Source organism: Hypomesus transpacificus, chromosome 13 (assembly GCF_021917145.1).
Source record: "Hypomesus transpacificus isolate Combined female chromosome 13, fHypTra1, whole genome shotgun sequence".
Classification (NCBI taxonomy): Eukaryota; Metazoa; Chordata; class Actinopteri; order Osmeriformes; family Osmeridae; genus Hypomesus; species Hypomesus transpacificus.
This window is the reverse complement of record NC_061072.1, coordinates 6,843,018-6,869,098: the sequence shown is the minus strand read 5'-3', so window position 1 is coordinate 6,869,098 and position 26,081 is coordinate 6,843,018. Positions and strand designations below refer to the sequence as shown.

At 54.0% G+C, this 26,081-nt stretch overlaps 1 protein-coding gene across 2 annotated transcripts in view; it reads left to right on the top strand.

The window, feature by feature from the left end:
- Positions 1–26,081, top strand: part of ttyh2 (tweety family member 2) — a 37,295-nt gene that overhangs the window by 7,948 nt on the left and 3,266 nt on the right. Inside the window, exons 2-13 of one of the 2 annotated variants that reach the window (XM_047032355.1) lie at positions 3,757–3,932; positions 8,851–8,962; positions 14,136–14,356; positions 15,394–15,489; positions 19,936–20,008; positions 22,569–22,638; positions 22,744–22,799; positions 24,333–24,425; positions 24,832–24,924; positions 25,067–25,209; positions 25,360–25,548; positions 25,877–25,955. In XM_047032355.1, coding sequence (XP_046888311.1) covers positions 3,757–3,932; positions 8,851–8,962; positions 14,136–14,356; positions 15,394–15,489; positions 19,936–20,008; positions 22,569–22,638; positions 22,744–22,799; positions 24,333–24,425; positions 24,832–24,924; positions 25,067–25,209; positions 25,360–25,548; positions 25,877–25,955 — 1,401 coding nt within the window. The remainder of the gene's footprint in view (positions 1–3,756; positions 3,933–8,850; positions 8,963–14,135; positions 14,357–15,393; positions 15,490–19,935; positions 20,009–22,568; positions 22,639–22,743; positions 22,800–24,332; positions 24,426–24,831; positions 24,925–25,066; positions 25,210–25,359; positions 25,549–25,876; positions 25,956–26,081) is intronic. The other variant, XM_047032356.1, reaches the window with a different exon arrangement.

The window sequence follows — 26,081 nt, the reverse complement described above, 5'->3', positions numbered from 1 at the left end:
GATTTCTAGCTACAGAGCTAATGTACATGGGCTTCTTTTGCGTTGCGTTGCATTAGTGATGGCACTGAACATATAACTATAGTGCCCGTACAGTTTTTGAAACGAGGACAGTCTTCCACGAGCTAGCGACGTCAAATTGGACCGTGTTGTTTAGGGGATAGATTTGTATGGCACTAAAATATGGCGGAGACTCGGCTTGACTTTCTGGTTGTCGGAGGTGGAGGGTGATTGCCTATGGCACTGTCACGTGTGTGTTTTCACCTTCCAGTGTGCGTTTGCCATTAGCTGGAAGGGCTGCTCAGGGAGCGGGGGATTTGGGAATGACTCCCTCAGGGCCTTCTGGAAGGTTCCATCTTCAGGCTATATGCTCCCTTTGTCCCAAAGCTCCCTTGAGGCCAGTGTGGTAAGTTGGTGTGTATGTGTGTGTGTAGCGGGGGATGTGTGTGTGGGTGTACTAGAGGTGAGTGTGTGTGTGTGTGTGTTTGTTCTTCTGCTGTTTGACTATTGATGAAGGTGTGTGACAGACAGCTGAAAGGCCTTCCTCAGAGAGGGCTAGCCAAGGCATTAGCCACGCTCCTCTGAAAAGTCTACTCACTCAGCTTAGAGACCGCTGATAGTCGGGTCTCTGCTCTTCATCACTGCAGCCAAACACTCCTGTGTGTTGCCTTCATAACCTTTCAAAAGGTTCGACCCCCACCGTCATGTTTTAGTAATATCTGTTGTTGTTGTCAGCGTCAACAGAAGTGTAGCGCACGTCGAAGCAACCGAAACTCCTTTGTTGGAATGTCTGCTGTGCTCAGCAGAGATTCCAGCTTGTTCCTGGAGTTAAACATGGCACTCTGTCTACCCTGTTCTTGGGAAGAGAGAGAGTCGGCCAAGAACGGACTCTATGGCTTTGTCTTTCGACCATCACGCACATGATGGTAGCTCTGTTCACGTTCCCAACACACCCTTCTCTTGCATCCCCCTCATCAGTCACACAGTCACACACCACACACACACACACACACACACACACTTGGCCTTTCCTTCCCCTATCCATTCCTCTCTAACTCGTCCCCACCCCTGTGTTTTTTCACTACTCATCACTACGCATTCTCTCTCTCTCTCTCTCTCTCTCTCTCTCTCTCTCTCTTGCTCTCGGGACTTCATTTCTGCTGAGCTGCGCCTTCCCATCCTCCTCTCATCCTCCTTCTCTTCCTCCAATTTGGCATCCTGCTCACCCCATCCCCCCCTCCCAACAAAGAAAGAGAGAGATAGCCAGAGACGAGCCAAGCAGGACAGAGAGAGAGAGGTAGCCAGAGACGAGCCAAGCAGGACAGAGAGAGAGAGAGAGAGAGAGAGAGAGAGAGAGAGAGAGAGAGAGAGAGAGAGAGAGAGAGAGAGAGAGAGAGAGAGAGAGAGAGAGAGAGAGAGAGAGAGAGAGAGAGAGAGAGAGAGGCTGGGGGACTGAAGGTAGGAGGGTGTCGACTGCTCAGCAAGGGAAAGTGGGCCAGCGCTGTGAAAGGCTGCCTCCTTCAGCTGAAATGCAAAGCCGACTCAAAAAGATCCACGCAGCTCGATGTGCGGCGGCGGCAAGGGAAAGGTCATCCGCTGACGGAAAAACCAGCTGTTTGCGACACGTCTCGACGACGTGTCAATGAGCGTAGGTTTCGTCGCCGGGCAGACCGCGTGCTCATAGAGGGCGGTCGAGCGCTCGAAACGAGCGATGAACGACGGCGTCCTCGTGGCGCTGAGATGTCGAGTCGTGGTTGGTGAGGGTGTGGGCGCGCGGGCGGGCGCGTCCCCTGGTACGACGACTTCACCCTGAATACAGGTGCTCCATAATTCATGGCCATTACTTTCGCACACACACTGGTACATGAGAGAGATGGTAGAGGGAAGGAGAGTGAGAGAAATATGAAGAGAGAGAAACAGAGAGAGAGAGACAGAGAGAGGAGGAGGAGTTGCTGTTCTTCAAGCCCTGAGTGCTCTCAGAGCAGACACTGAACCAACTCTTGGTAATATTAGTTTATTCATTTCATGGCTCCCAGCTCTGTCTCATGCATTTACTCTCCGTCCACCCTCCCCCCCCCCCCCCCCCCCCCTCTCTATTCTCGGTCCTCCAACTCCTTCCCTTCTACCTCTCTGTCCCCAGTGCTGGAGCAGTCACAAGACTGCAGCATAGTCATTCGGGCTGCCCTGTCACATGCTCACATGCTGTTGGGCTGGGATAATTCCCTCTTTCAGTCGTCCTCCGATGCAAACTTTGCCGGTTGCCATGGCAGGAGAAGGGAGGTGTGTGTTCAGAGCAGAGGATGATTAGCCCCCCCCCCATCTGGGCAATGTATCCCACCCGTCCCCCCACCCTCCTTGGCCTGTCCCATTCAGCTGCCCGCCCCCCCCCCCCCCATCTTGGTTCACATGTTAACCTCAATTACACTGTAGAGCCCTCCTGCTCCCTCACGTCCTAGCTCCCACCCCCCCCCCCCCCACACACACACACACACCAATTGACATCCCCGTCGTCTCTGGGCTGAAGGCTCTCTCCCTAACGAAGGGGTTTGGGGTTTGGTGAGGTCATCATCGTGGGCCTGCTTTGACCCGGGGCCTGCTTTCCTCCTCCGGGTGTTTATCAGGATATTGATTTCAGCAGCCGGGGTCCTCTTTTGCTCCTCCACAGGGGAGGCATGTAGCCGTGAAATAGGACATGAGCCGTTGCTCCCCAACAGATGGATAGTGTGCCGTGGAGGGATGGTGTGAAGTGGGGGTCAGGGCAGAGGGGAGGGGAGGAGGGGGGGTGAGAGTCGTAACAGTGCAAAAACGCGTGAGGAATTAAGATAACTAGCCCCGGTTTAATAGCCCACACCGCACGCGATAATACGAACAAGGGAAGCGGACGGCGGCGTCGTTGTGACGGACTGCTCCGGGGGTCTCCTGCTCATGATTCCTTGCTCCTTTGGTGGCGGTCGAAGCAAAGCATCTTGACGTCTGTCAGGGCGACGCCGCGTGGCGTTAGCGCCTTACCTGGACGTTTTCTGGGGCGATTTATCGCGCTGAGGCTCTGCGTTTTGCCCTGCTTAGATTCCCCCCTGCGGTCTTACAGGACAGATGACATCCCAAATTAGAGCCAGATGGCTGCGGGAGAGACGGCACAAGGGAGGGGAGGGGGAGGACGGAGGAGAGGGGGAGTCTTGCACGACTCCATCCTGTGTGTTGAAAGATCCTGTGTGTCGTTGCTCAGTCTGTGAGACTGTTTTTTCTGTCTTGGCACTTCCATCTTTGACAGTGAGATAGAGAGAAGGAGGGGTGGAGTGAGAGGAGGAGGGGTGGAGTGAGAGAGGGAGGGGCGGAGGAGGACCGAGAGAGGGGGTTAAGGGAAGCACCTGTTCCCCAGCTGGAGCTGATGAAAGAGAGAGGTCACCTCTCCTCTCCCCTGTTTCTGTCCTTCAAATCTTGCTCTCCTCTCTCTATCCTTACTCCCTCCCTTACTTAACCCTAACCCCTTCTCCCTCACCCCTCCTCTCTCCTCCTCAGTCTGGTAAGGAATAAAGGCACTATTGAGAGACGAGACACTCAAGTGGTCACGGCCAGTTGAAATGGCCAGGAAGTGATTCCATGTACACGCCACCATACCCAGCCACGTAACGCGATATCTATGTATGTGCCCTTCATCAGGTTTTAGATGCAATCAAATACGATGTCTTCACACTCACTCACTCTCTCCCTCCCTCTCCCCCTCTCTCTCTCCCTCTCCCTCCCTCTCTCTCCCTGCAGTCTCTCATCTTCCTGGGCTGTGTGGCTGCCGCTGGTCTGGGTCTCAACCTGCTCTGCCTGGCCGTGTACCTGAGCTGCCTGTGCTGCTGCCGCAGGGAGGAAGAGGAGGAGGAGAGCAAGAGGCCGGCCTCCTGCTGCGTCACCTGGTCCGCCGTGGCGGCCGGCCTCATCAGCTGGTGAGAGAGCTCGTCAACGGGACGGAGACGCCCCCCCCCCCCGCGCGCCCCCCCCCCCCCCCCTGCTTGCGCCTTAGCTCCCTCTGCCCTTCTGTGCAGTTCTGTCTCTCTCTGTCTGTCTATCTCTCTGTCCCTCTATGTCTCTCTAGCTCTCTGTCCCTCTATCTCTCTGTCTCTCAGCGTCTCTCTCTGTCTCTCTGTCTGTCCCTCCATACCTCCCTCCACTTTGATGCGCCTATTCTCGAATCAAGGACAGAACGCACCTCAATCAGCACCGTTTCAGAAGCGGCACCCGAGGGCGACCCAATGGTGTGACGGCGGCGGGTGCGGATGCAGCTTTTCTCCCGGGGGCCGTGCTACCCCCAACCCCGCCCCGCCCCTTCCCTCCCCACCCTACCCTCTCTCTCCCTCACCAGATGTGAGGCTGATTGAATCTGTCGGAGGACTGGGGTATAAAGAGCCCTTCTTCCGTCTCGTGACACTCATCTTTTTGGCCTCCTTCTCCTCGTGATTGAGTTACCCAGCCCCCCACCCCCCACCCCGAGACCTTCTGTTGTACAGACAAGGCTCATTGTAGGGTTAAGTGCATCGCCGTGACCACTGTTAAGGAAAGCCGGACCTCTGTTACACTCTTCAGGTCGCAGCTGAAACAGCCCAAAATTGGTAAAACCCGGATGTACTCTTTCAAACCCTTAAAAATGTTTGGGCGCATTGGAAGAAAGTTGTGAGCGTCTCCGCTACAACTGCGAGCCTGCCAGTTCAGATCCTGGGTTTATACGGCTTAGACAGCCAGCGGGTTCCAGAGAGAGTTGAAGAAACACCTCCGCATAAACATGACCTGTTCAGAGTCACAGCGGCACTAGCAAAGTCTCTCTGAGGCATGAAGTTCAGAGGACGGTGTTTATAGTAGAAAGGGAAACATTTGACAACACACAGCCAGCGAGTTTGGATCGTTATCCGATCAGGCGTTGTGACAGCCCTCCCTTTTCCTACGTTGATTGGGTCGATTGGACGCACCTGGACCCGGTGTGGCTGGAGGCTTAAAGTGCCTGGTCCAGGTCTAGTACTGCACATCATAGACCCTTGACTATCGTCACAACACAATACAAGTTACAGGGGGGGAACACAGATACTTGAATGAATAATAACACGGAATTTATGAACAGATGAGGAGGAAAGAGCATATCTACTGCTGGTGATTGTCATAAGCACGTGGGAAATCCCCACTCCTTCCACATTTGCTTCTTATCTGCTCTGGGATTTCATCCTAGACCCCCTGTCCCATACACTTGCAGAGTCGTCGTCAGACATGCCAAAGCACGTCTCGAGCTGTGCTGAATCATGGAAAGATGCGTCTTGAAACAGAGTGACTCGCCAGTCCTCACTGCTGCCTCCCTAACGATTCATGGAGCCCCAATTCTTTTCGAAAGGTTCACCCGAGTAGGCAACAATGAATTTGCCCGCCTGTCTTTCCCTCTGCCTTGATAGAGGCTCAGTGGCACCCTAAGAGGCCAGTCTCAGTTCAACCTGCCAGTCCGATGCGTGTCTTTCGTCGCCGAGGAGGTCGAGGCGGACATGTTGTCATCTCGCGCCGACCCCTCCGCAACATTGTTTTGGGCGCTTGTCGGATGTTTTGTCGCTCTTCGCCGTTCCTTCGCCGAATCCCCGAGCGAGGCCAAATGAAATGAGATCTGCCATCGAGCCAGGTGTTGTTGTGATGGAGGGATGATGTGGGGATGCTGTCTCCTGTCTGGGGGGGTTTGTCTGCGGCCCTGGCCCCACACTCCACCCCTCTCCAAACTCTCTCCTGACGTTATTAAGACAGACCCTGGAGTCTGGAGCCCGCATAGCTGTCTCCTCAAATGCCCGGGTGACATATGAGATGATAAAAGTGCGCAGATTTCAAATAGACGGGGCCTTTTGAAATGGTGGGTAGTAATCCAATTAGGCTGCCCAGTTCGGACTGGAGGAGATTTAAGGAGCTTATGAGGGTAGTCTTGATAGCCGTAGCGCTCTCTCTCTCTCTTTCCTTTCTCTGTCCCTCTCTCTCTCTCTCTCTCTCTCTTTCTCTCCCTCTCTGACTCTCTCTCTCTCGGTTCATCTCTCCCTCTCAATTTTTTGTTGCGCTCTTCTTTGGCTCATTCGCCCCTCCCTCCCTCTCCTTATCTCTCTCTCTCTCTCTCTCTCTCTCTCTCTCTCTCTCTCTCTCTCTCTCTCTCTCTCTTGTTATCTCTGTCTCTCTCTCTCCATCTCTCACGTCATGTCTCTCTGTATTTGTCGGCCGGCCTCACCGTGTCACACACACACCCTCTCATTCTGTTTGACAGTGGCCTCATAGCTCTGAGGACATAATACCACAGTAGATGCTCTAACACTGTGACCCCCCCCCCCATCAGCCTCCCCCTCCAAACACACACACACACGTGCTTCCCCACCTCCGCAAACACCAGTGACATCCCAGTGCAGCTGTGTTGTCACTGAGCAGGCCAAAGCCGACACACCCCTCTCTCGTGAGACACGTTGACTCACCTTTTTGATGGTGATCAGTCACTGTATTCGCTGAGCTATTTTCTGCATCATACGACATACCGCTCCGACATCCCATTTGGGGGTAATACCGAATGACACCTATTATGCTTGGAAGTGATTTTTAGACTTTTGGAAGCCTGATATGGAGACGTGTATCACAGATGGGAGTTCAGTGGAAGGCAGTGGTCAGAAGACTAAGTATGCAGAATGTTTCAGAGCCCGGGGGATGTATTTGCGCAGATGTGCACATTGAAAGCAAGTCTGCGTCTCTCCATTCCGCTCTGGACCTCCCGGGGCGTGACTTCCATCTCTGGGCTCTCTTACTGCGTCACCACTACCTCAACAGTGGGCCACAGTTTGGCCCTGAGGGGGCTTCCCCCATTCTTTCTTAGACTCACCCCTTCTCTCTCTCTCTCTCTCTCTCTCTCTGTTTCCCACCTCTTTCGTTGTCGTCTCTTCCTCTCTTGCCCATTTGAGCTTTATTGACTTGACAGTCGGCGAGCACGTTCTGCACATGCTCGGTGCAACCCAAACCCTTCTTTAACGCGTGTCTGCCTCTAATTGTGTTGGAGTTCTATAACATCTCTCTCTCCGTCCCTCTCCCTGCCTCTCTCTCTGTCTCTCTCCCTCGTCCTCTCTCTCCTCTGCCTCAGCCTCGTTGTTAATTAGTATCATAGTTTAGAAAACCCATTTCGGAGCTCTTCAAAAGCACCCTGAGTGTCTCCCAGCTGCTGTTATCCGGTAAGCGCTACTTCCTACGAGGACTCGGTCTGCATTCCAGCATCAGAGACGTTGTTTCAACACAGGGGCGATGAAAGGAGTAGCTAGGCACCACGCTTTGATTCGTTTTTAGGCCGTTTTTTCTCCTCATTCTGTAGGCAAAGCCCCCCCCCACCCCCCCAAAGGCAATGCACAACCTCGTCCAATCGAATGGAAACCATGTATACTCTTGCCTCTCCTTCACCCTCCCAACTATTTCAATTAATTAGGGTGCTCCGTTCCATTCAAAGAACTCCTTTCACTTTCCTTTCTCTGTCCCTCTCTCTCTCTCTCTCTCTCTGTCTTTCTCTCTCCTCTCTCTCTCTCTCTCTCTCTCTCTCTCTCTCTCTCTCTCTCTCTCTCTCTCTCTCACTCACTCTGTCTCTCTCTCTGTCTCTCCCTCCACCACAGACATAGTGGACGTGCTGTGTGGGTGGTTTCCCTGCAGGGTTCTAGCTCTCTGATGAGGCTCATTGTTCTAATTATGATGATGGTTCTCCTGTTCCGGTACCCCATGTAGCCAAGCCTCCTTTAACACACACACACACACACTGCCACACCGGACAGTCACGTTTTGCGTCGCTTCAAATAACGACGTATGCGGAGGAAACATCTGCTTACAGGGATTTGCAGATACTTCCTGCTGGAGGAAGACCTGGGGAGAGACGGAGGGAGGGAGGGAAGGAGGGAGAGGGAGAGGGCAGAACAGACGCTAACCTCCCCTCCTAAGCCTCCTGGAAATCTCTCTCTCTCTTCTCCTCCGCTCCTCATCTGGCTTCAGCGTAAACACACCTGGGATGACGTTGGGGGGGGGGCTTCACTTCTGTATACAATGTGTGTACGTCGCTTCGGATCGAAGCATCTGCTAAATGATTGCAATGGAGATGTAAACAGTCCCGAGGGGTGGCGTGTTGAGGTGGGTGGAGGGTTGCAGCGATGTTGGTATGCGTGCAGTGTTGAACGAGGGGGTTTCCAGCGGGCTTGTGTGTGTGTGAGTGAGAGCGAGAGGAAGTCTGGCACGCTCCTTCACAACCGGTCACACTCGCGTACCAAGAAACGGACTCTCAGCCGACTGGGGTGACCCTTGGAGCGTACATCTCAGCACAGCGCAAGAGCTAAGACACAGTGGGTGTGTTAGCCTGGTGTGTGTGTGTGTGCGTGTGTGAAGTGCGTGCATATTTGACAGTGAAAGTGCAGGGTTTTTATGTTCCTACGAGGGATGTTCCGATGAGAACTGACCAGGGAACAGAACAGCCACCCAACCACACGGGCCTCCATGAATATTTGAAGTGTGCGTGTGTTCTCTCATGTTCTAGATTCATCCGTGATGTCATCATGTGCTCTTCAGTGAACCTGCGTCTCCAGTGTGTTCGTAAGGGAAGCAGGTTGACCAAGCACGGTATGGAGGGCCCCCTCACTGTTGTCAGCTGGTGTTGTCAGCGCCGTGTAAACTCCACGGGGCGCACGCCACATGAAGGAGGAAGCGATGACGCCGTACGATGGCGAGTGTCACAGAACGTGACAGGAAGTTCGACTTTATTCACGGATCTTCAGCTTTAGGCGTGTCGTGCTCCGGATATCCAGCGCTAACCTGCAGCATCATCTCCCCCCCCATCCTCTCTCTTCACAGCGCCGCGGTGGGAGTGGGTTTCTATGGCAACAGCGAGACCAACGACGGCGTGTACCAGTTGACCTACTCCATGTACAACGCCAACCACACCCTGGGGGGGGTGGACAGCCTGGTGAGTAGCAGCCCGGCTACACACACACACACTCACACACCATCACCTCTGCCCTGGGGCTACACACACCTTCACCTCTGCCCTGGGGCTACACACACACACCATCACCTCTGTCCTGGGGCAACAAACACACACACACACACACAAACACACACACACAGGTTCACTGCCGAGCATCTCCTCTGACTGGCTGGTTTGCCTTCATTCATCTGTGTCAGTCAGCCAAATTCAGTGTCTCTGTTTAAGTTGGATTGAATGTGATGACGACTTCACGGAGGACGAGTGCTGAGCTAGTGCCGTGTGCACTTCTTACTGCGGGGGGATCACACCAACAATGTTCTGGGAGCCACCGTTTTCCCCTTCCTGTGACGGGTTCCGTGTTTCCAATCTTTCCCCTTTCCGTATGCAAGCAATTGTCAGTGTCAAAGGAGCAATACTGTTCTGGCGGACGTGAGGACTAGTTATTTACAGGGCAAAACACACACACACACTCTCACACACACACACACACACACCCTTCTCTGGACGAGAGGAGGGGAATTGCGGGGGCTGCCGAGTCGGATATGTCACGCTTCAAATGGTTGTCTTTGCTGTTTTCCCTGCTGTAAATTGATCCTCTATCCCCTGACCCTCCCCCCTCCCCCCTCCTCCCTCATCCTCCAACCTTAACAGATAACTCTCCTTCGCTGCCCTCGCACACACACACACACACACACTTCACTGACAAACCGCTGGAGTCTATTTATATCAGTGGCTCGTTTTCCGGTTGAAGTGCTTAGTAGCGCCAGTCACCACCATGAAGATTCCCCCAAATCCAGCTTTACGCGCTTATTTCATCCTTCTGTCAAGGAGTCTCTCGCTCCTCTCTCTCTCTCTCTCTCTCTCTCGCTCTCTCTCTCTCTCTCTCTCTCTCTCTCTCTCTCTCTCTCTCTCTCTCTCTGCGATAACGCTCAGAAAGCCACCCAGCCGTGGGAACATTCCTTCCTCCCCCCCCCCCCCCCCCCCGTGTCACCTCTCCATGTAAAAAAATTGGGACATTCTATATTTGAAACCCCGCCATCTCAAAAGGCCGCACGATCCAAAGGCTGCGACGTCCTCGGGGGGTCATGGACCTGAGGGGGAGAGGATGTCAGAAATGGCGTGAAGGTCCAGCTTGACCCTCCAAATCAGCGACTTCGACGTTCCTCAGACACGGAAAGTCAGGCGGAGGGATGAGTGCTCTGCCACTGTTGTCGGCTGTAGCCGCGACGCCGCCCACCCCCACCCCCCACCCCCCCCCTCTCAGAGAGCGCAACTCTCTCAGGGACCCCAACTGGCCCCTTCCACTGACACGGAGAATGGAAAACTAAAAAGCCCAGAGCCGACTGGCAGCATCCAAGCCTATCGAGGGGAAAAAGGCCTCTTTCAGGCGCTCTCTGACTCTCTGAACTGTGAACTTTTTTCGTCTTTTCAAACTCGGCTCTGCAGCAGCTCTCTGTAGCCTGGACCCCAGAGTCACCATGAAGCCACGCCGAACCACCACCATGCTTTCTTGTGCCATGTGTGGGGGGGGGGGGGGGGGGGGGGGGGGGGGGAGATTTGCATGCGAGTCTCCTATCTCGTATCAGCTGGGATTCCCGCGCAGTTAGACAAGTGGAGGAGCTCATTAGCGGAACGCTCGTCCGTGTCGCCTGCCTGCGTGTGTGTTTGTGTGTGTGTGTGCAGGGCACGCTGGGATAGACTGTTAAAGAGTGTCCTCCTCGACCTGCACAAAGAGCTCACTGTGGCGCGCACAGTCTGCCGTCTCCCCCCACATAATCAACCATGAACTCCCCCGGAAACAAAGGCCTTTGATTGGGCAACTCAAGGACCAATAAGAGGCCCCCTGATTGGCAGGTTCATGTTGACTTCCCCTCGTCGGCAAACAATAGACGCTCTTGGCCTAGGCCCCGCACAGATGCCTGCCCTCCACCTCCTCCTCCCCCAGTCCCCTTATTCCTCTCCTCCTCTTCAGCTGTGGGGTTTCAGCCGAGGAACAACTCTGTGAGAGGAAAAGGTTGGAAGTCAAGCACTCCCCCCCCCCCCCCCCCCCCCCCCCCCCCCGTCAATGGACGCTTTTCTCTGCTTCTGTCAAGACCTCGATTCGTTCTGGAGCGTGGGTGTGCGTCAAGACCCCGCATACGTACTCCCTCGCACAACCCTGACTGGGATTGGGAAAGGTGTTATCAGATTTCCCCAGTGAAAGCCTGGTTTTGGACAGGATGAGACATTCGTTTCAGGGAGTGAGGCCAGGAAAACATGGCGATGTAATGGGACAGCGTGTGTCCGGAACGCTCAACGTGTTGTGTTGATGCGAACACAATGCTCTCACACCTTCTATAAATAAACAATCTGTATTGTGTGCGTAGGGCTGAGTCGAGATAGTACAGTTAGGTGTTGGCAGCCAGTGCGTTAGATTAGTCTGGGTCAGTCAAAGAGCATTTGGACCGAGCTCAAACGCTAGCTGGAAGCTCGCCCGAGCCAAATCATAAACATATCCCTCTCAGTCGGTCTATAATATGCTTTGTCTGGGAAACAGGAGAGGGCTGAAACACGACATGTGTGACACCGCGTGCCCAAAAACGGCTTCTTCTGGAATGTTCCCTGGAGGAAACCTGAATGAGGAGTTCAAAGTGGTTTTGCGAAAGCTCCAGCGGAAGCGGGGGGCTTGTTTCACGGACGTTTAGCCGAGGGGGGATCCCCTTCCAGGACCGGGTGGGTGAGGGGAGTGGGAGAGGGGGGGGCAGGAAGGGGAGGGGCCTGCCCTGCTGTCTTCCTCGCACACACTGCAGCTCGAAGGGTTGCTTAAAAAGGGGAACTTAAAAAGTTCCAAGGAGGGAGGAATCGGACGTGGGCTATTGATTGACAGTTTGGGAGTATTTAAAGTGGAAAGGGGAAACTGGTAATGCCAGCGAAAAGCACGCTGAGGTCAGCCTAGGATTTACATTTACATTTAGTCATTTAGCAGATGCTCTTATCCAGAGCGACTTACAGTAAGTACAGGGACATTCTCCTCGAGGCAAGTAGGGTGAAGTGCCTTGCCCAAGGACACAACGTCATTTGGCACGGCCGGGAATCGAACCAACAACCTTCTGATTAATAGCCCTACTCCCTAACCGCTCAGCCATCTGACCCCTGAGGATTCTGCTCACGTGTCTTCACCCCTGCCCTCAGTCCGCCGCTCTGGTGATTGGTCTCCCTTTCTCATTCTGTTTGCCACATTTGTGCTTCGCACGACAATCACCAATTTTTCCAAAAGGCAGATTTGAAAGTCACTTTAATGTCTCTCTCTTTATCCAAACCCATAACCTCTCAACCCTTCCCCTGGGGCAAAAGCTATTTTTGGAATCTCAAAACGGTCCTCAAAATCAACGGTGGAGTTTTTATTTATTAATTTTGTACTTATTTATTTTTTTACTGCCTCTATTTAATGAGGGGAGAAGGGATCTATCTTTGGGCATGAGGGTGTCAACAGCACTTGCACACCTTGTTCCATTTCACGGCTGAGTTCAGACATTCCATTTTAATTGAAGAAGCACCCCCCCACCACCACCCTTCCCTCCAGAACAGACACAATCCATCTCGCGTCTCTCAGATGAAAAACACACAGGCTCTACCAAGCGGCCAGGCTTAGCATCTGTCATCTCCTCGCTTATTCCTGTCGCTGTCCCTTAAGCCCTGAGAGAGAGCCCTTGTAAATATACCCTCTCCCCCCCCCCCGCCAAAACAAAAGTCCCCAGGTTGCATTGCCTGTGTAAGAATCCGATTTCCTCCTAGCAACAACCAGTGTTGTCTGATGTGCGAAACGGGTAAACAACCAGATTGGGTCTTCATTGTCAAGATTGGGTCTTCAGAGTGACGGAAGGAGGTTGGAAATAAAGTGACCTGACAACCGGATCCAGTGTCAGATCCAGTGGGCAGATCCAGACGAGATTCCCCAGCTAAGCTGGCAAAGGAGCTCTCATCTCCCCACGGGAGCGGATTGATATAAAGCCCCATGAAATGACTGACTGGATCAGATAGCACACCAACACCACAGGCACGGGACTCGACTGGATTCATCGCTTCTCTCTCTCGCTCGCTCGCTCTCTCACTCACTTACACTCACTCTCTTACTTTCAGTCATTGCGCACACATGTATACTCTTTTTGTCTCTCTCTCTCGCTCTCTCTTTCTCGCTCTCTCTCTTTTTTTCTCTTTGTGGCCCCTTGTGGTAATGTTGCTATCAGTCTAGTTTAGAACGTCCTATCCAACCATCTTTTCTGTAAAAAGCTTTTGTCACCTTGCCGTCCTCATCTAACCCTCAAACTGGCTTTGTTCACTTGACAAAATCTCTCTCTCTCTCTCTCTCTCTCTCTCTCTCTCTCTCTCTCTCTCTCTCTCTCTCTCTCCCTCTCTATCTTTCCCTCTCTCTCTGCCTCCAGGCCTGTTCTCCTTTCTTTTCGTCCTCTCTCACGCTACCCCTGCCGTCTCTGTTTCCCTCCCTCTCTCTCTCTGTCCTCATCTCTCTCTCCCTTCCTTTCCATCCCACTTGTCCCATGGTCCCTCCTCCTCTCTCTGTGTTCAGTTCTGCCACGGGCAGTCTAGTCAGGAGTCTACAGCGAATACCAAGCTAGCTCATTCCACCCGGCCATCATCAGGCTGGCCTCTATCCTACAAACGCAGGGAAACAACATGACTGCTCTCCTCTGTGAATGCCAAGTACCCAGGGCTGAATAGAAGCATTTAATACCCTTTTTAATGATCAAATGGCAGGATGTGCCGTCTCGAAAGACCATTTCTCTTGTCAGCAGCCTTTCCCCGGAAGCTACCCTGTTTGTCGTTACGCTAAGGTAGCTGCCTTAGACTGCTGTACCCTCCTTTGCTGCTGTTTGGTCGGACTTTGGCATTTCTCTTTTATTGACCTAAGCTGGTGTGTGTCACGGAACAATGTGTGAGCGGGAGCGTTGGTTTACGGCCCGCATGTGCTTTTGAGGATTTCCCATGAAGCTCTTTGTGTTTGTGTTTGTTTATGCGGCAGAAACAGGCCGACACGCGCGCAACTATTTCCATATCAGGAATGTTTTACAAACCTCCCTGAAGTCTCTCTGTGTGTCTGTCTCTGCGTGTGTGCGCCTGCATGCGTGTATGTGTGTGTGTGTGTGTGTGTGCGCAGGTGACAGGCACCATGGGCGGCATGCAGAGCGGCCTGCAGCAGCACCTGGCCCGGCTGGACGAGATCTTCGCCACGCGCGGCGACTACGTCCAGACCCTGCGCTTCATGCAGCAGATGGCCGACAACGTCATCAAGCAGCTGCTGGGCCTGCCAGACTTGGAGCAGGCCAAGGTGGACCTGGCCTCCCTCGCCAGCCAGACCTCCCTGGTCGAGTACTACAGGTCCGCGGTAGAACCTGCGACCGCAGAACGAGATGTCATGGGTTCAAATCCCCTCCCCTGTATGCCCCCTCTCCCCCCGTCAAGAGTTCCAAAGCTCTGGGTTTAGGACAAGCACAGAGAAGCCTGTTCCCCCCGCTGTTAGCTTTGAGATAATGACCGGGGGGGAGATTTTGGTATCGGTGGCGCGGACGATTCGGAGCTGAAATGGGATTCTGCGGGCTGCGCCTGCCATGACTCAGTGCTCCTGGTGGCTCCACAGCCAGTGAACGGGCACCTCTGAATTGACATGGAGCCTCGGTCGAGAATGCAGTCATTCTCCTCGCTCACACCCCTCAAACCTCTGGAAGAGAGGGGGGGGGTGTGTGTGTGTGTTTGTGTGCAAAGGAGTACTCAGCACATGGAGGCAGGGTTCGGAGAGATGCCATAGCTCTAATCCCCCCCACCCCCCCACCACCACATCCACCCCCAAACCCACTAGTCCCTCAGATGAGGTTTCGTTGCACTCTAATTTGCCCCGTAGAGGAATCCCATCAACAGGGCTGTCTTGCCCCCCCCCCCTCCCCCTCCATACCACTGTGGTACTGCACGACTCTACCCTGTGATGCGAAGGGGGGGGGAATAACAGTCTCTCTCTCAGAGCATGAAATATTCAACCATATGGATTTAGCCTCATTCATTATTAACAGTCTGGACTACGGCTCTTAGCATGGCTCTGTCCTGGGCCACAGACTGACCACCTTAAGGTGAGCAGATGGCTACAGAGGTGTGCGTGGGACACCAACACACACACACACGTGCACACACTCGCAGACGGGCGCCCACCCACAGTGGGACGACGTCAGCTGACACGAGTTGACAACTCCTAGAAATAGTCCGAAACAGCCTCCGCACATTCTGCACTGTCCCATCCTGCAGTGCGTGTCGCACTTGAGGGGTTGGATGGGGGGAATGGGGCCGTTTCCTTGATACGAGACTCCCGCTCGCGGAGGTGGACACGGCCGCGCGTGAACGCTTGTCCTTCTCCCTCCGTCCTGCAGGTGGCTCACCTACCTGCTGCTGCTCATCCTGGACCTGGTCATCTGTCTGGCAGCCTGCCTGGGGCTGGCCAAGCAGTCTCGATGGCTCCTCACCACGTAAGTACAAGCCTCCCGGAGTGACCCCTCCCCCTTCCCGTCCTTTTAGTCCCTGCCTGTCTCACCCTCATCCCAGTCCTGCTCCATCCCTCCCTGTCTCACCCTCATCCCAGTCCTGCTCCATCCCTCCCTGTCTCACCCTCATCCCAGTCCTGCTCCATCCCTCCCTGTCTCACCCTCATCCCAGTCCTGCTCCATCCCTCCCTGTCTCACCCTCATCCCAGTCCTGCTCCATCCCTCCCTGTCTCACCCTCATCCCAGTCCTGCTACATCCTTCCCTGGATGATGCTCCAGCTGTTTGCGTGACCGGGGTTGGAAGAGCGACTCGCTCCACTGCAGTGAGCCAACGGTATACAGAATGCCAAGCGGTAACTTTCCATCAAACAAAGAACAGACAAAGAACAAGAGTCTGCCTTTATTTATTTACTTTCGACTTCAGCCATCAAAACACCGACTGGCTCACTGCCTGACTGTAAATCAAACTCCAGCTTTCCTTCTTTATTTGTCCTTGCGTTTCCCCTCGTACGACAGCCCTCCGGTTGACGTCGAAGGGTTGAGAGCGGGGAAAGCGGCACACGTTCTGCTCTCGATAACAGGAGGACATGGGTCTGGTGGGTGGTGGCAGATTTGACCTGCTCCAGGGGGAATTCAAGGAGGCAAAGGTTGTCTAGCGTGGTCCGGGGTTGTGGCTCCGTCGCATGACTCGATGGACGAGCACAGCGCCAAAGACATCGAGAGATGTCGTCCCAGGTTGGTAGGGTCGCGGCCGGTTGAATGGCAGCGCCATTTGATGGGATTAACCAGGATTGTTGCTACCTCGTCTATGTCACACCGTGGACTAGCGGGATCTGGAGCAGTGCCATCGTTGGGGATTAACACCTGTCTGATCGACATCTCTCTGAGCGACTCGTGACTCGTCCTCGTCCTGGCTGCTCGTGTAAGGTACATGGGTTCCGCCACCTTCCACCTCAGCGTGTTCACGCCTTCCCAGCGTGGAACCGCTTCAATTATTCAGGTTCCTCCATTGTTGTGTTCTTGTGAAGGGGTTCGGTGAAGGAAACGGACCAAGCTTCCATGGAAGGGTTGTGCTACCATCCGAAATAGACACACTGCCTTTTCTTTAACACACACACACACATACTGCTCGTCTCTCGCACACAAACTCAGTCACTCCCTCCTACACGCCCACATGCCCACGTGCCTTCCGGCTCAGCTTCCTGTGCTCTCCCCCTCCAGGGTTCTCTGGAAGGTTCCGCCTGGCGCCCCCCCTGCCAGGCTGGAGGTTCCCCCCGGTGCACGTTATCCACCCGGGGGCTGTGTTCACCCAGCCGAGCCCTGCGCCGTCTCTCTACATCAGTCACCGAGGGCCCCTTACAGCCAAGCAGCACACACACCCACACACGCTTGCACACACCACACACACACACTCTTCACTCAGCTTTCACAGAGGACGTTTCCACATTTGGTATCGGTAACGGTTTGAGTATTAACAGTCATGTCTTGAGTTGTGAGGACCTCCTAGTTGTGTGTGTGTGTTTGTGTGTGTGTGCGTGAGTGTGCTCAGTAGACAGATGGTGGCATAGCTCCACTGAAGCACAAGGCCCCTCTAGGTCCTTCCTCTCTCCGAGGGGTTACAGAGGGTGGTCTGAACAGTCCCAGATGTGGGACGCCCGCCTCGAGGTCGAGGGTTTGTTGGGTTAGCGTGTGGGTGGCTCTCCATCCCCGACCATGTGTGCCTGTGTGCGGGGCGTCGCGTTCCCTCGTGTCCCAAACAGGCCTGACCGCTGCCTGGGAACAACAAGCATCGCTGGCTCGCTTTCCACTTCCATGACCTGGCTGCGCGTGTCGATGAGCGGGGCCACTTGGGCGTTACGGCTGCCCACTGCGCAGCCCAGCGGCAGCCACTCAGACCCAGACCACCACGGGCCAACGGAGCCCATCGTGACCCAGCCAGCGCCACTCAGAGCCAGGCGGGGCGGCCCACTTAGTCTTCCATACCCCCCCCCCCCCTGCACATCCACACAGACACGCACCGCACAGGCAGACGGACGCACGCACGCGCAAACAAACCAACCAACGCAAGCAAACATTTACGAAAGCATACCGCACATGTAGGCATACGCGTTAACGTTTACCACGGACGCACGCAGTTAAACACAAAAACACTCTGTCTCACACACACACGTAGCCAGACAGCCAGACATGGGCGCCCCAGATAGAAACTTCTAACTTAACTCTTTAACAGAAAGTACAGTCGTTGTCGGGTGAGTCATACTGCAGAGCGGCATCTGAGGCACTCTGTTCTGCTAATCATACTGGTGACACTCTCCTCTCTGTCTCCCCCCACCCCTGACTGGAAGGCCATTATTCAGCCGGTGCTCACCGTCCGTCTTGACGAGAGAGACAAAAGAGGCACAGAGAGATGGAGGGAGACAGTTCGAGGGATGTACGGGGCGAGGGGGAGACGGAAGGGGGAGGGAAGAGAGGGAGCGAACCAAAGAGACAGATATTGGGTGGGTGAGTGAGAGAGAGCGAGAGAGGGAAACGGATAGGGGATGTACAGTGGGAGAGGGAGAGGGACGGAGGGAGGGGGGGAGAGGGAGAGGAGAGGGAGAGGGAGAGGGAGAGGGAGAGGGAGAGGGAGAGGGAGAGGGAGAGGGAGAGGGAGAGAGAGACGTACAGTGATGGGAACAGGAGCTCATTATCTTGTCAGCCTGTTGTGAATTAGTGAGGCAGCCAGCTTGATAGCTGCTGGGGAGGAGGGGGGGCAGCAGCAGCCCCAAACCAGGAGACAGACTGCTGTTCCAAACCTCTGTTTCTACACGGTGAGACCGAACGTGAGCTTAGCCTGGTTAAATGGAAGGGCACGCGGTCATTTGCTCGACAAGGGATTTGTGTTGATCTTCAATCTGAAGGGGATCTATGACCGGGTAAATGTTGGTTGCTTGGTATGCATCATTGATCCCTTTGTTCGCATGGGCCTTGGATGCACACACACGCGCACACACACACACGCATGCTTGTTATCACATCCTGGATCTCATTCCCTGATGGCTTTTTGGTGGGCGGAGAGGAGGAGTAGAGCCCCAGGTGCATGAGAGCGTGCACATCATGCAGCTAACAGCCTCTTAGCCCTTGAATGGATGACAGGAGCGGGATGATGATGATGATGACATCTGTATTTATGTTCAGACACGGCCCGCTACCGAGCGTGCTCAGTCTGCCCTGCTGCGCGCCCCCCACCCAACCCCGTAAGGAATTGGGAACAAAAGAAACGTGACCTATGACCTGTGGTTGGGTTGTTGGTTCTATAATATCCTGGTATTAACACTAGACCCTGTGATGTCCTGGTATAAACATTAGACCCTGTGATGTCCCGGTATTAACACTAGACCCTGTGATATCCTGGTATTAACACAAGACCCTATGATATCCTGGTATTAACACTAGACCCTGTGATGTCCTGGTATAAACATTAGACCCTGTGATGTCCCGGTATTAACACTAGACCCTGTGATATCCCGGTATTAACACAAGACCCTATGATATCCTGGTATTAACACTAGACCCTGTGAAATCCTGGTATTAACACTATACCCTGTGATATCCTGGTATTAACACTAGACCCTATGATATCCTGGTATTAACACCATACCCTGTGATATCCTGGTATTAACAGTAGACCCTATGATATCCTGGTATTAACACTAGACCCTGTGATATCCTGGTATTAACACTAGACCCTGTGATATCCTGGTATTAACACTATACCCTGTGATATCCTGGTATTAACACTAGACCCTGTGATATCCTGGTATTAACACTATACCCTGTGATATCCTGGTATTAACACTATACCCTGTGATATCCTGGTATTAACACTAGACCCTATGATATCCTGGTATTAACACTATACCCTGTGAAATCCTGGTATTAACACTAGACCCTGTGATATCCTGGTATTAACACTAGACCCTATGATATCCTGGTATTAACACTATACCCTGTGATAGCCTGGTAATAACACTAGACCCTGTGATATCCTGGTATTAACACTATACCCTGTGATATCCTGGTATTAACACTATACCCTGTGATATCCTGGTATTAACACTAGACCCTATGATATCCTCATATTAACACTATACCCTGTGATATCCTGGTATTAACACTAGACCCTGTGATATCCTGGTATTAACACTATACCCTGTGATATCCTGGTATGAACACTAGACCCTGTGCTGGTATTTATGTACCACCTAGACAGCACAGCTCCGAAATTGAAAGTTTGTGTTTGTCAATGTCTAACTTATGACTGTTAGATTGATGGTGTTATTACAGCCAGTGCTCTGCCTGTAGCTTGATGATAATGCAATGTGCTGACTGCATTGGTTTCTGGTGTGTGTGTGTGTGTGTGTGAACATTGTGTGTGTGTGTGTCCCTCAGGATGATGGTGTTTGGGGTGCTGACACTGGTCCTCAGCTGGGCGTCTTTGGGAGCGGACCTGGCCAGCGCTGTGGTGAGTTCCAACACAACCGTGACCCTCAGGGTTCACATCTAGCGTGATCACGACCCCAGTGTGGTGATGCGGGGTTGGGTTACAGTGTTAATGCGAACGGATGGGAGAGAGGAAAAAAAATTTTTTTTTATGAGATAGAGAGAGAGATGGGGGGGTTAACATAGTTTGGGTGCACACACTGAGCAAGCAAAAAACGGACGTGAGGGAGTGGTTTTATCGTGAGAGCAATCTCTCCTAAAAGCTCTTTTCCACGGAAGTCCCCCGGGTACGTAAACACAACACAAAACAAGAAGAGCCCAGGCCTTCTGCTGAAGCGCGAGGTCAAACGGCAACCATCTCACAGCTCGGTGAAGGACTGCTTCCTCAGCTCCGAAACAGCCGGAGAGGGATCGACTGCTAAGTGGAGCAGAAGGTGACGGAGAGAGGAGAAGAGCACCTTGCACCTGGCACCTGAGCTGGCGGAGGCATGAAATCAAAAGGATTTTGGTTCCTCCGTCCTCCCGCCAGCCCCCCGTCCCCCCCGTCCCCCCCAGGACACGGGGGCTGCTGTCTTCCCCCTATCGTGCGAGGCTTTGATCACACCCCCGTCATTTGCAGACTCGCAAAACACAACCCACAAAAACCTTCCGGCAGTTTGGAACGTGCAGGAAGGTTCCTGTCAAGAGATCGCAGCCTAGGCCTCTCCTTCCACAGCCAGGTTCATCACCGCTTCGGGCGTGTTCTGGTCCAGAACACACCGCGGAACACCTCAGACCAGGGGAACCCAAACATACGGGCCGATGCGGTTTAACGGTGGGTTTTTCCTCGAGGCGACGTCTGGCCGCGACGGCGTTCGTCACGCCGTGAGGCGACCCCCCCCCCGTGGTCCTCCGACGGAGACGGCGCTGATCGTAGGTCGTTGTTCGGTTCCTCGCGTCCGCTGGCGTCGAAACTGAGATTAACGCTCTGTATTCGGCGCCATTTCTTTAGCCCCGGAGCAGATCAACCCACCGGTCTTTGACTACTCAGTGTGTGTGTGTTGGGGGGGGATTTAGAATAGATAGACACTGGTGGTGTGTGAGTCACATATCCGCCTAAGGCTCCTATGTTCTATTTCTCTCTTCTTCTCTCTCTCTATATATATCATTTTTTTCCCCCTCCATACCTGAGGCTGTGGACTGGGCCCATAGATAGCATATGATAGCAGCCAGGGGCAGATTGCCCTGCTAAGACGACAGGATGTCATGTGGAAAGTCAATGTCAACACCGTCTTCGGGTTGAAAGTGTTTCGTTTTTTTTACTTTTGAAATTGCACGTCTGCATTGCAAGGCTGTATTTAAAGCCCGCGTCTTAAACGTGGCTGTGTTTACGACCTGGAGCTTGAGGGTTTTGAGGTCGACTGAGGTAACTGGTGTTTGGTGGGGGGGGGGGGGGGGGGGGAGTTACAGAGGTGCTGTTGTGGTCTAGGCTTCCGCCCTCACACCATCATCGTGCAATTAGCGTCTCGGGGTTGGTGACGAGCTTCCAGAGTAGTATACTGACTGTTATTGGCTGGTCCTTAACTCTCCTCCCGGAACCAATCGCATTCCCCACTTCAAAAGGACACATAATTGCAAATACATGCACATAGAACAGCTGTCCACAAAACCAATTATGTATGGTGCAGTACACTGGTTGATAGTGTCAACACTGTGAGTTTACTGTGTGTGTGTGGGTGCATGTGCGACATACAGCCACTATAAATAACTGGTGGGGCCGTTCATCATTCTTTCAACCCTCTCTCGCTCTCTCTCTCTCTTGCTCTCTCTCTACTCTCTCTCTGCTCTCTCTCTATCTCTGTCTCTCTCTGCTCTTTCTCTATCTCTCTTGCTCTCTCTCTCTACTCTCTCTCTGCTGTCTCTCTCTACTCTCTCGCTGCTCTCTCTCTATCTCTCTTGCTCTCTGTCTACTCTCTCTCTGCTCTCTCTCTCTCCTCCGCACGTTGCCCTGAGATTGCGTGAGGTATTCCAGCTCCTACAGGGAGGGGATGGGGGTTGATCTCATTAGAATGTAACAGTATCCGGCAGCTAGGTCAGGCCTGCGTGGCCCCGGTAGACCAGCAGGGCGGTGGTAGCGAGGCTGCTGTGCTCCTCCTCTTCCTGCAGCCACCTGAGGAGAAGAAGAAGAAGTCTGCATCCTGTTGGCTTCCTACATAATACATGAACGCATACTCAATTCCTGCACGGGGAAAAAATGACAGACAGAGCAATATGCAAAGATGCGTATACACACACACATAAATACACACACATGGTTAGGCAGATCCATCGATGTATTCCCAAACACCGAGCTTTGGGAGAGCAGACAGTGTTTCATCCTCTCATTAACCGGGCCCCCTAGAGGCCCCTGGGGCCCATGTGCATATTCTACTGGGCCCCAGAGACATCAGGCATTCACCGAATATTAGGAGAGGCAGCCAAAGCTCTCTGTTGGTAGTACTGTCACATCTACTCATCGGAAAACATTTGCCAGTCTTTGAAGATGTTGCATTGTCTGTGCGTGTTCTTCGACTAAACTCCTTCCTCCTCTGCTTTTGGTTCAGGGTACCAGCGACTTCTGCGTGGCCCCAGACAAATACCTCATGAACCAGACCAGGGGCCTCATCGGCCCTGGTAACTTCCTCCAATCATGTTGTTGAATGAGACAAGTTATCACAGAGTCATCGAGCCCTGACCCCCTTCTGATATGGCGTTGTCTCTTCTCCCGTCTCTCTGCAGATATTGTTCACTACTACCTGTACTGCAGCCAGACTCTGCCCAACCCCTTCCAGCAGGTACGCTCCACACGACTCCCGCTCACAGCCCCGCGGCACGGACGAGCCGCGTCTGACCCGTCTGCTCTCTTCGACCCCCGTCTGTCTCCCTGCTCTCGATCTTTTGCTCTCTTTCACCCTCCCTCCTCTCTTGCGCTCTCTCGCTCTTTCTTGCCCTCTGTGTCTTTCTCTCCCTCCCTCTTTCCTTCTCTCTACCTCTGTTTCGTTCTCTTTCCCTCTCTTGTCTCTGGGCTTTCTCTCTCTTCCCTCCCTCTCTCCCTCTCTCTTTCTCTGTTTCGTTCTCTTTCCCTCTCGTGTCTCTGGGCTCTCTCTTCTCTCCCTCCCTCTTTCTTTCTCTCTTTCTCTGTTTCTTTCTCTTTCCCTATCTTGTCTCTGGGCTCTCTCTCTCTCTTCTCTCACTCCCTATCTCCCTCTCTCTTTCTCTGTTTCGTTCTCTTTCCCTCTCGTGTCTCTGGGCTCTCTCTTCTCTCCCTCCCTCTTTCTTTCTCTCTTTCTCTGTTTCTTTCTCTTTCCCTATCTTGTCTCTGGGCTCTCTCTCTCTCTTCTCTCACTCCCTATCTCCCTCTCTCTTTCTCAGTTTCGTTCTCTTTCCCTCTCTCGTCTCTGGGCTCTCTCTCTCTCTTTTCTCCAAGTGTCTCTCCAGGGCACTCCAGCGAGGTTATTCCTTCCCAGAAGCACCAGGGCTTTCTTTATTAGGTCAGGTCACGATACCGACGAGGGCCCCCGTCCTTCCGAGGGGCGGCCCTGCGAAGCGCTCTTCACTCCGAGTCGCCACTTGTAGACGTGGCCTCCGAGAATCAGTACAGAGCGCCGCGGCGAGAGGCCGAGCTGGCGGACCTGGCCACACTGGCAACGCGAGCGCGCCTGCAGATGACCTCAGCAGACCAGACACGCACCCAGGCCTCCCACCACCTTTCCCAGCCCCCTCCCCCCTACTCCCAAAGCTCTCCTCGGTCTGCACCTCGTCCTTTTGTTCTCCCCCCCCCTCCCCCCGTCCCCTCTCCCTCCCCCTCCCCCGTCCTCATGGTCTCGGGGGCTGAACACACGCACGCAGGACGAGGAAGGAAAAAAAAAGGCGACTCCTCAGCGAGTCGTTCGCTTCGGTCGCGCTGCGCCTCAGACAAACGTTTAGAAAGAAGGAAGAGAAGCGTTTTGATCAAAGGACAGTGATTACATCAGCTAGTCTGAGGTAATTGCCTGTGTCCTGCTCCAATTACAAAGCCAGCTCTGCTGACTGCCCCGTCGTCCGATTCTCACGGTTGATGAGATTCGGGGTCGACTCTCATTTCCATTTGAGAAAATCCACAGATAAAGCAGAATGGGACAGCAATTAGCATATTCATGACGAAAAACAATAGATTTTCCAGCCTGGAACCACACGGCTCCCTTCTGTGGTACTGTGCCCAGTAAATACAGGGACGGTTCGCCCCCTGCTGGTGAAGGAACACACCGACAAGGCCCGTTAACGGATCGAGAGCACACCTCGTGTCGTACGCTTGACGGCAGCAGTGCTGACGCTGTGTGTTTCCACAGTCCCTGACCGTCTTCCAGAGGTCGCTGACCACCATGCAGATCCAGATCCAGGGCCTGCTGCAGTTCGCGGTCCCTCTCTTCCCCACCGCAGAGGTGAGCCCCTCCCCGTCTCCCCGTCTCCCCCCCCCCCCCCTTCACCTGGGACTCGCACACAGAACGACTGAGAGCCTCGTACACGTTCACCCGGAGCGAAAGGACAAAGGGCGCGCGTCGAGAGAATCAAACACTCGCGGTGCCCAGTTCTAGCCAGCGGTAAGGCAGACGGTGCCGAGGAATGGTTTGCCTTTTACAAGGGCACAACATCGTAACCTCAACATCCGCGGACGCGTCAGCAGTCTGACGTCGTCGTATCTCAAATACAACACGCACGCACACACACACGGGCTCATTTCACCACGACAAGTCCCGCTCCCCTCCAGAGCCTGCTCCCCCTCCCCGCCCCCTCCCCTTCCTCCGTGTAATCAGTGAGGATCTCCTCCGCTTGCTCCGTCCTCCACAGAGGGACCTGCTGGGCATCCAGCACCTGCTGAACTCCTCCGAGACCGGCCTGCACCAGCTGACCGCCCTGCTGGACTGCAGAGGACTCAACAAGGTAGAGGAAGACGGCCCGCTGTCCCAGCTCGTCAGGCCCATCTGGGTCGACGCTGCTCAGCTGACGTTCCCACCCGGATGGACGCATTCAGAGTGGTCCTTCTGTTGATGACGGCGGATGTTTCTGTGTGCGTGATTTGTAGGACTACCTGGATGCGTTGGTGGGTGTGTGTTATGATGGGGTGGAGGGTCTGCTGTACCTCTGCGTCTTCTCCATCCTGGCAGCTGTAGCCTTCTCTGTCATGCTGTGTGCCATCCCCCGGGCATGGAGGCAGATCGCCAGCAGGTAAGCCTGCTCCAATTTTCTCCCCTCTCTCTCTCTGTCTCTGTCTCTCTCTGTCTCTCTCTCCCACCCTCGCACGTACTCCCCGCCAACATCCCTCCTCCCCACGCCCCCGCCGCTGACATCTCCCCCCCGCGTGTGCCCGCGTTCCAGGGAGCGAGACTACGACGACATCGACGAGGAGGACCCCTTCAACCCCCAGAGCCGGAGGGTGGCCCCCAACCCCAACCACACCAACCTGCACAGCTTCTGCAGCTACAGCAGCAGCATGGGGAGCCAGAGCAGCCTCCACCCTCCGGCCCAGGCCCCGGCCGTGTCCAACGCCCCCGTCTCCGAGTACATGTGGGTGCAGCGAGCGTGAACGGCAAGGCCCGGAGGGTTGTAGAGCGTGGGCTGTTATGCGGGCTGGTCGGAACGATGGATCGTTGTGGGATTGAGAAACCCGGGTTGAGGGTGAATGTGTCTGGGTGGTGGATGTGTGGCTCCTGTTAACTGGGATGGTCCTCTTCTCTCTGCTTCTGTCTTCGTTGTTTGTTTGTTTTCCCCTGTCTTCTGGCTCACTTCTTCCTTTCTGACTCCCTCTCTTCCTCTGTCCCTCTCCCTCTCTGTCTCTCTCTGTCTTTACTCCTCTCTCCTGGTCTCTCTCCGTCTCTCCCCTCCCGTCTCTCAGGAACCAGACGGCGCTCTTTGGAGGGAACCCGCGCTACGAAAACGTTCCTCTGATCGGCCGAGGCTCTCCACCCCCCTCGGTGCGTTGGGCCCCAGAGGCCAAGTCCTTCTTATGATGCCCACCCACCCCCACTCCCCTTAACTCCCCCTTTGACCAATCAGCATCAGTGTGAGGGCAGGATTGTAAAACTGTGTATTAGCACACG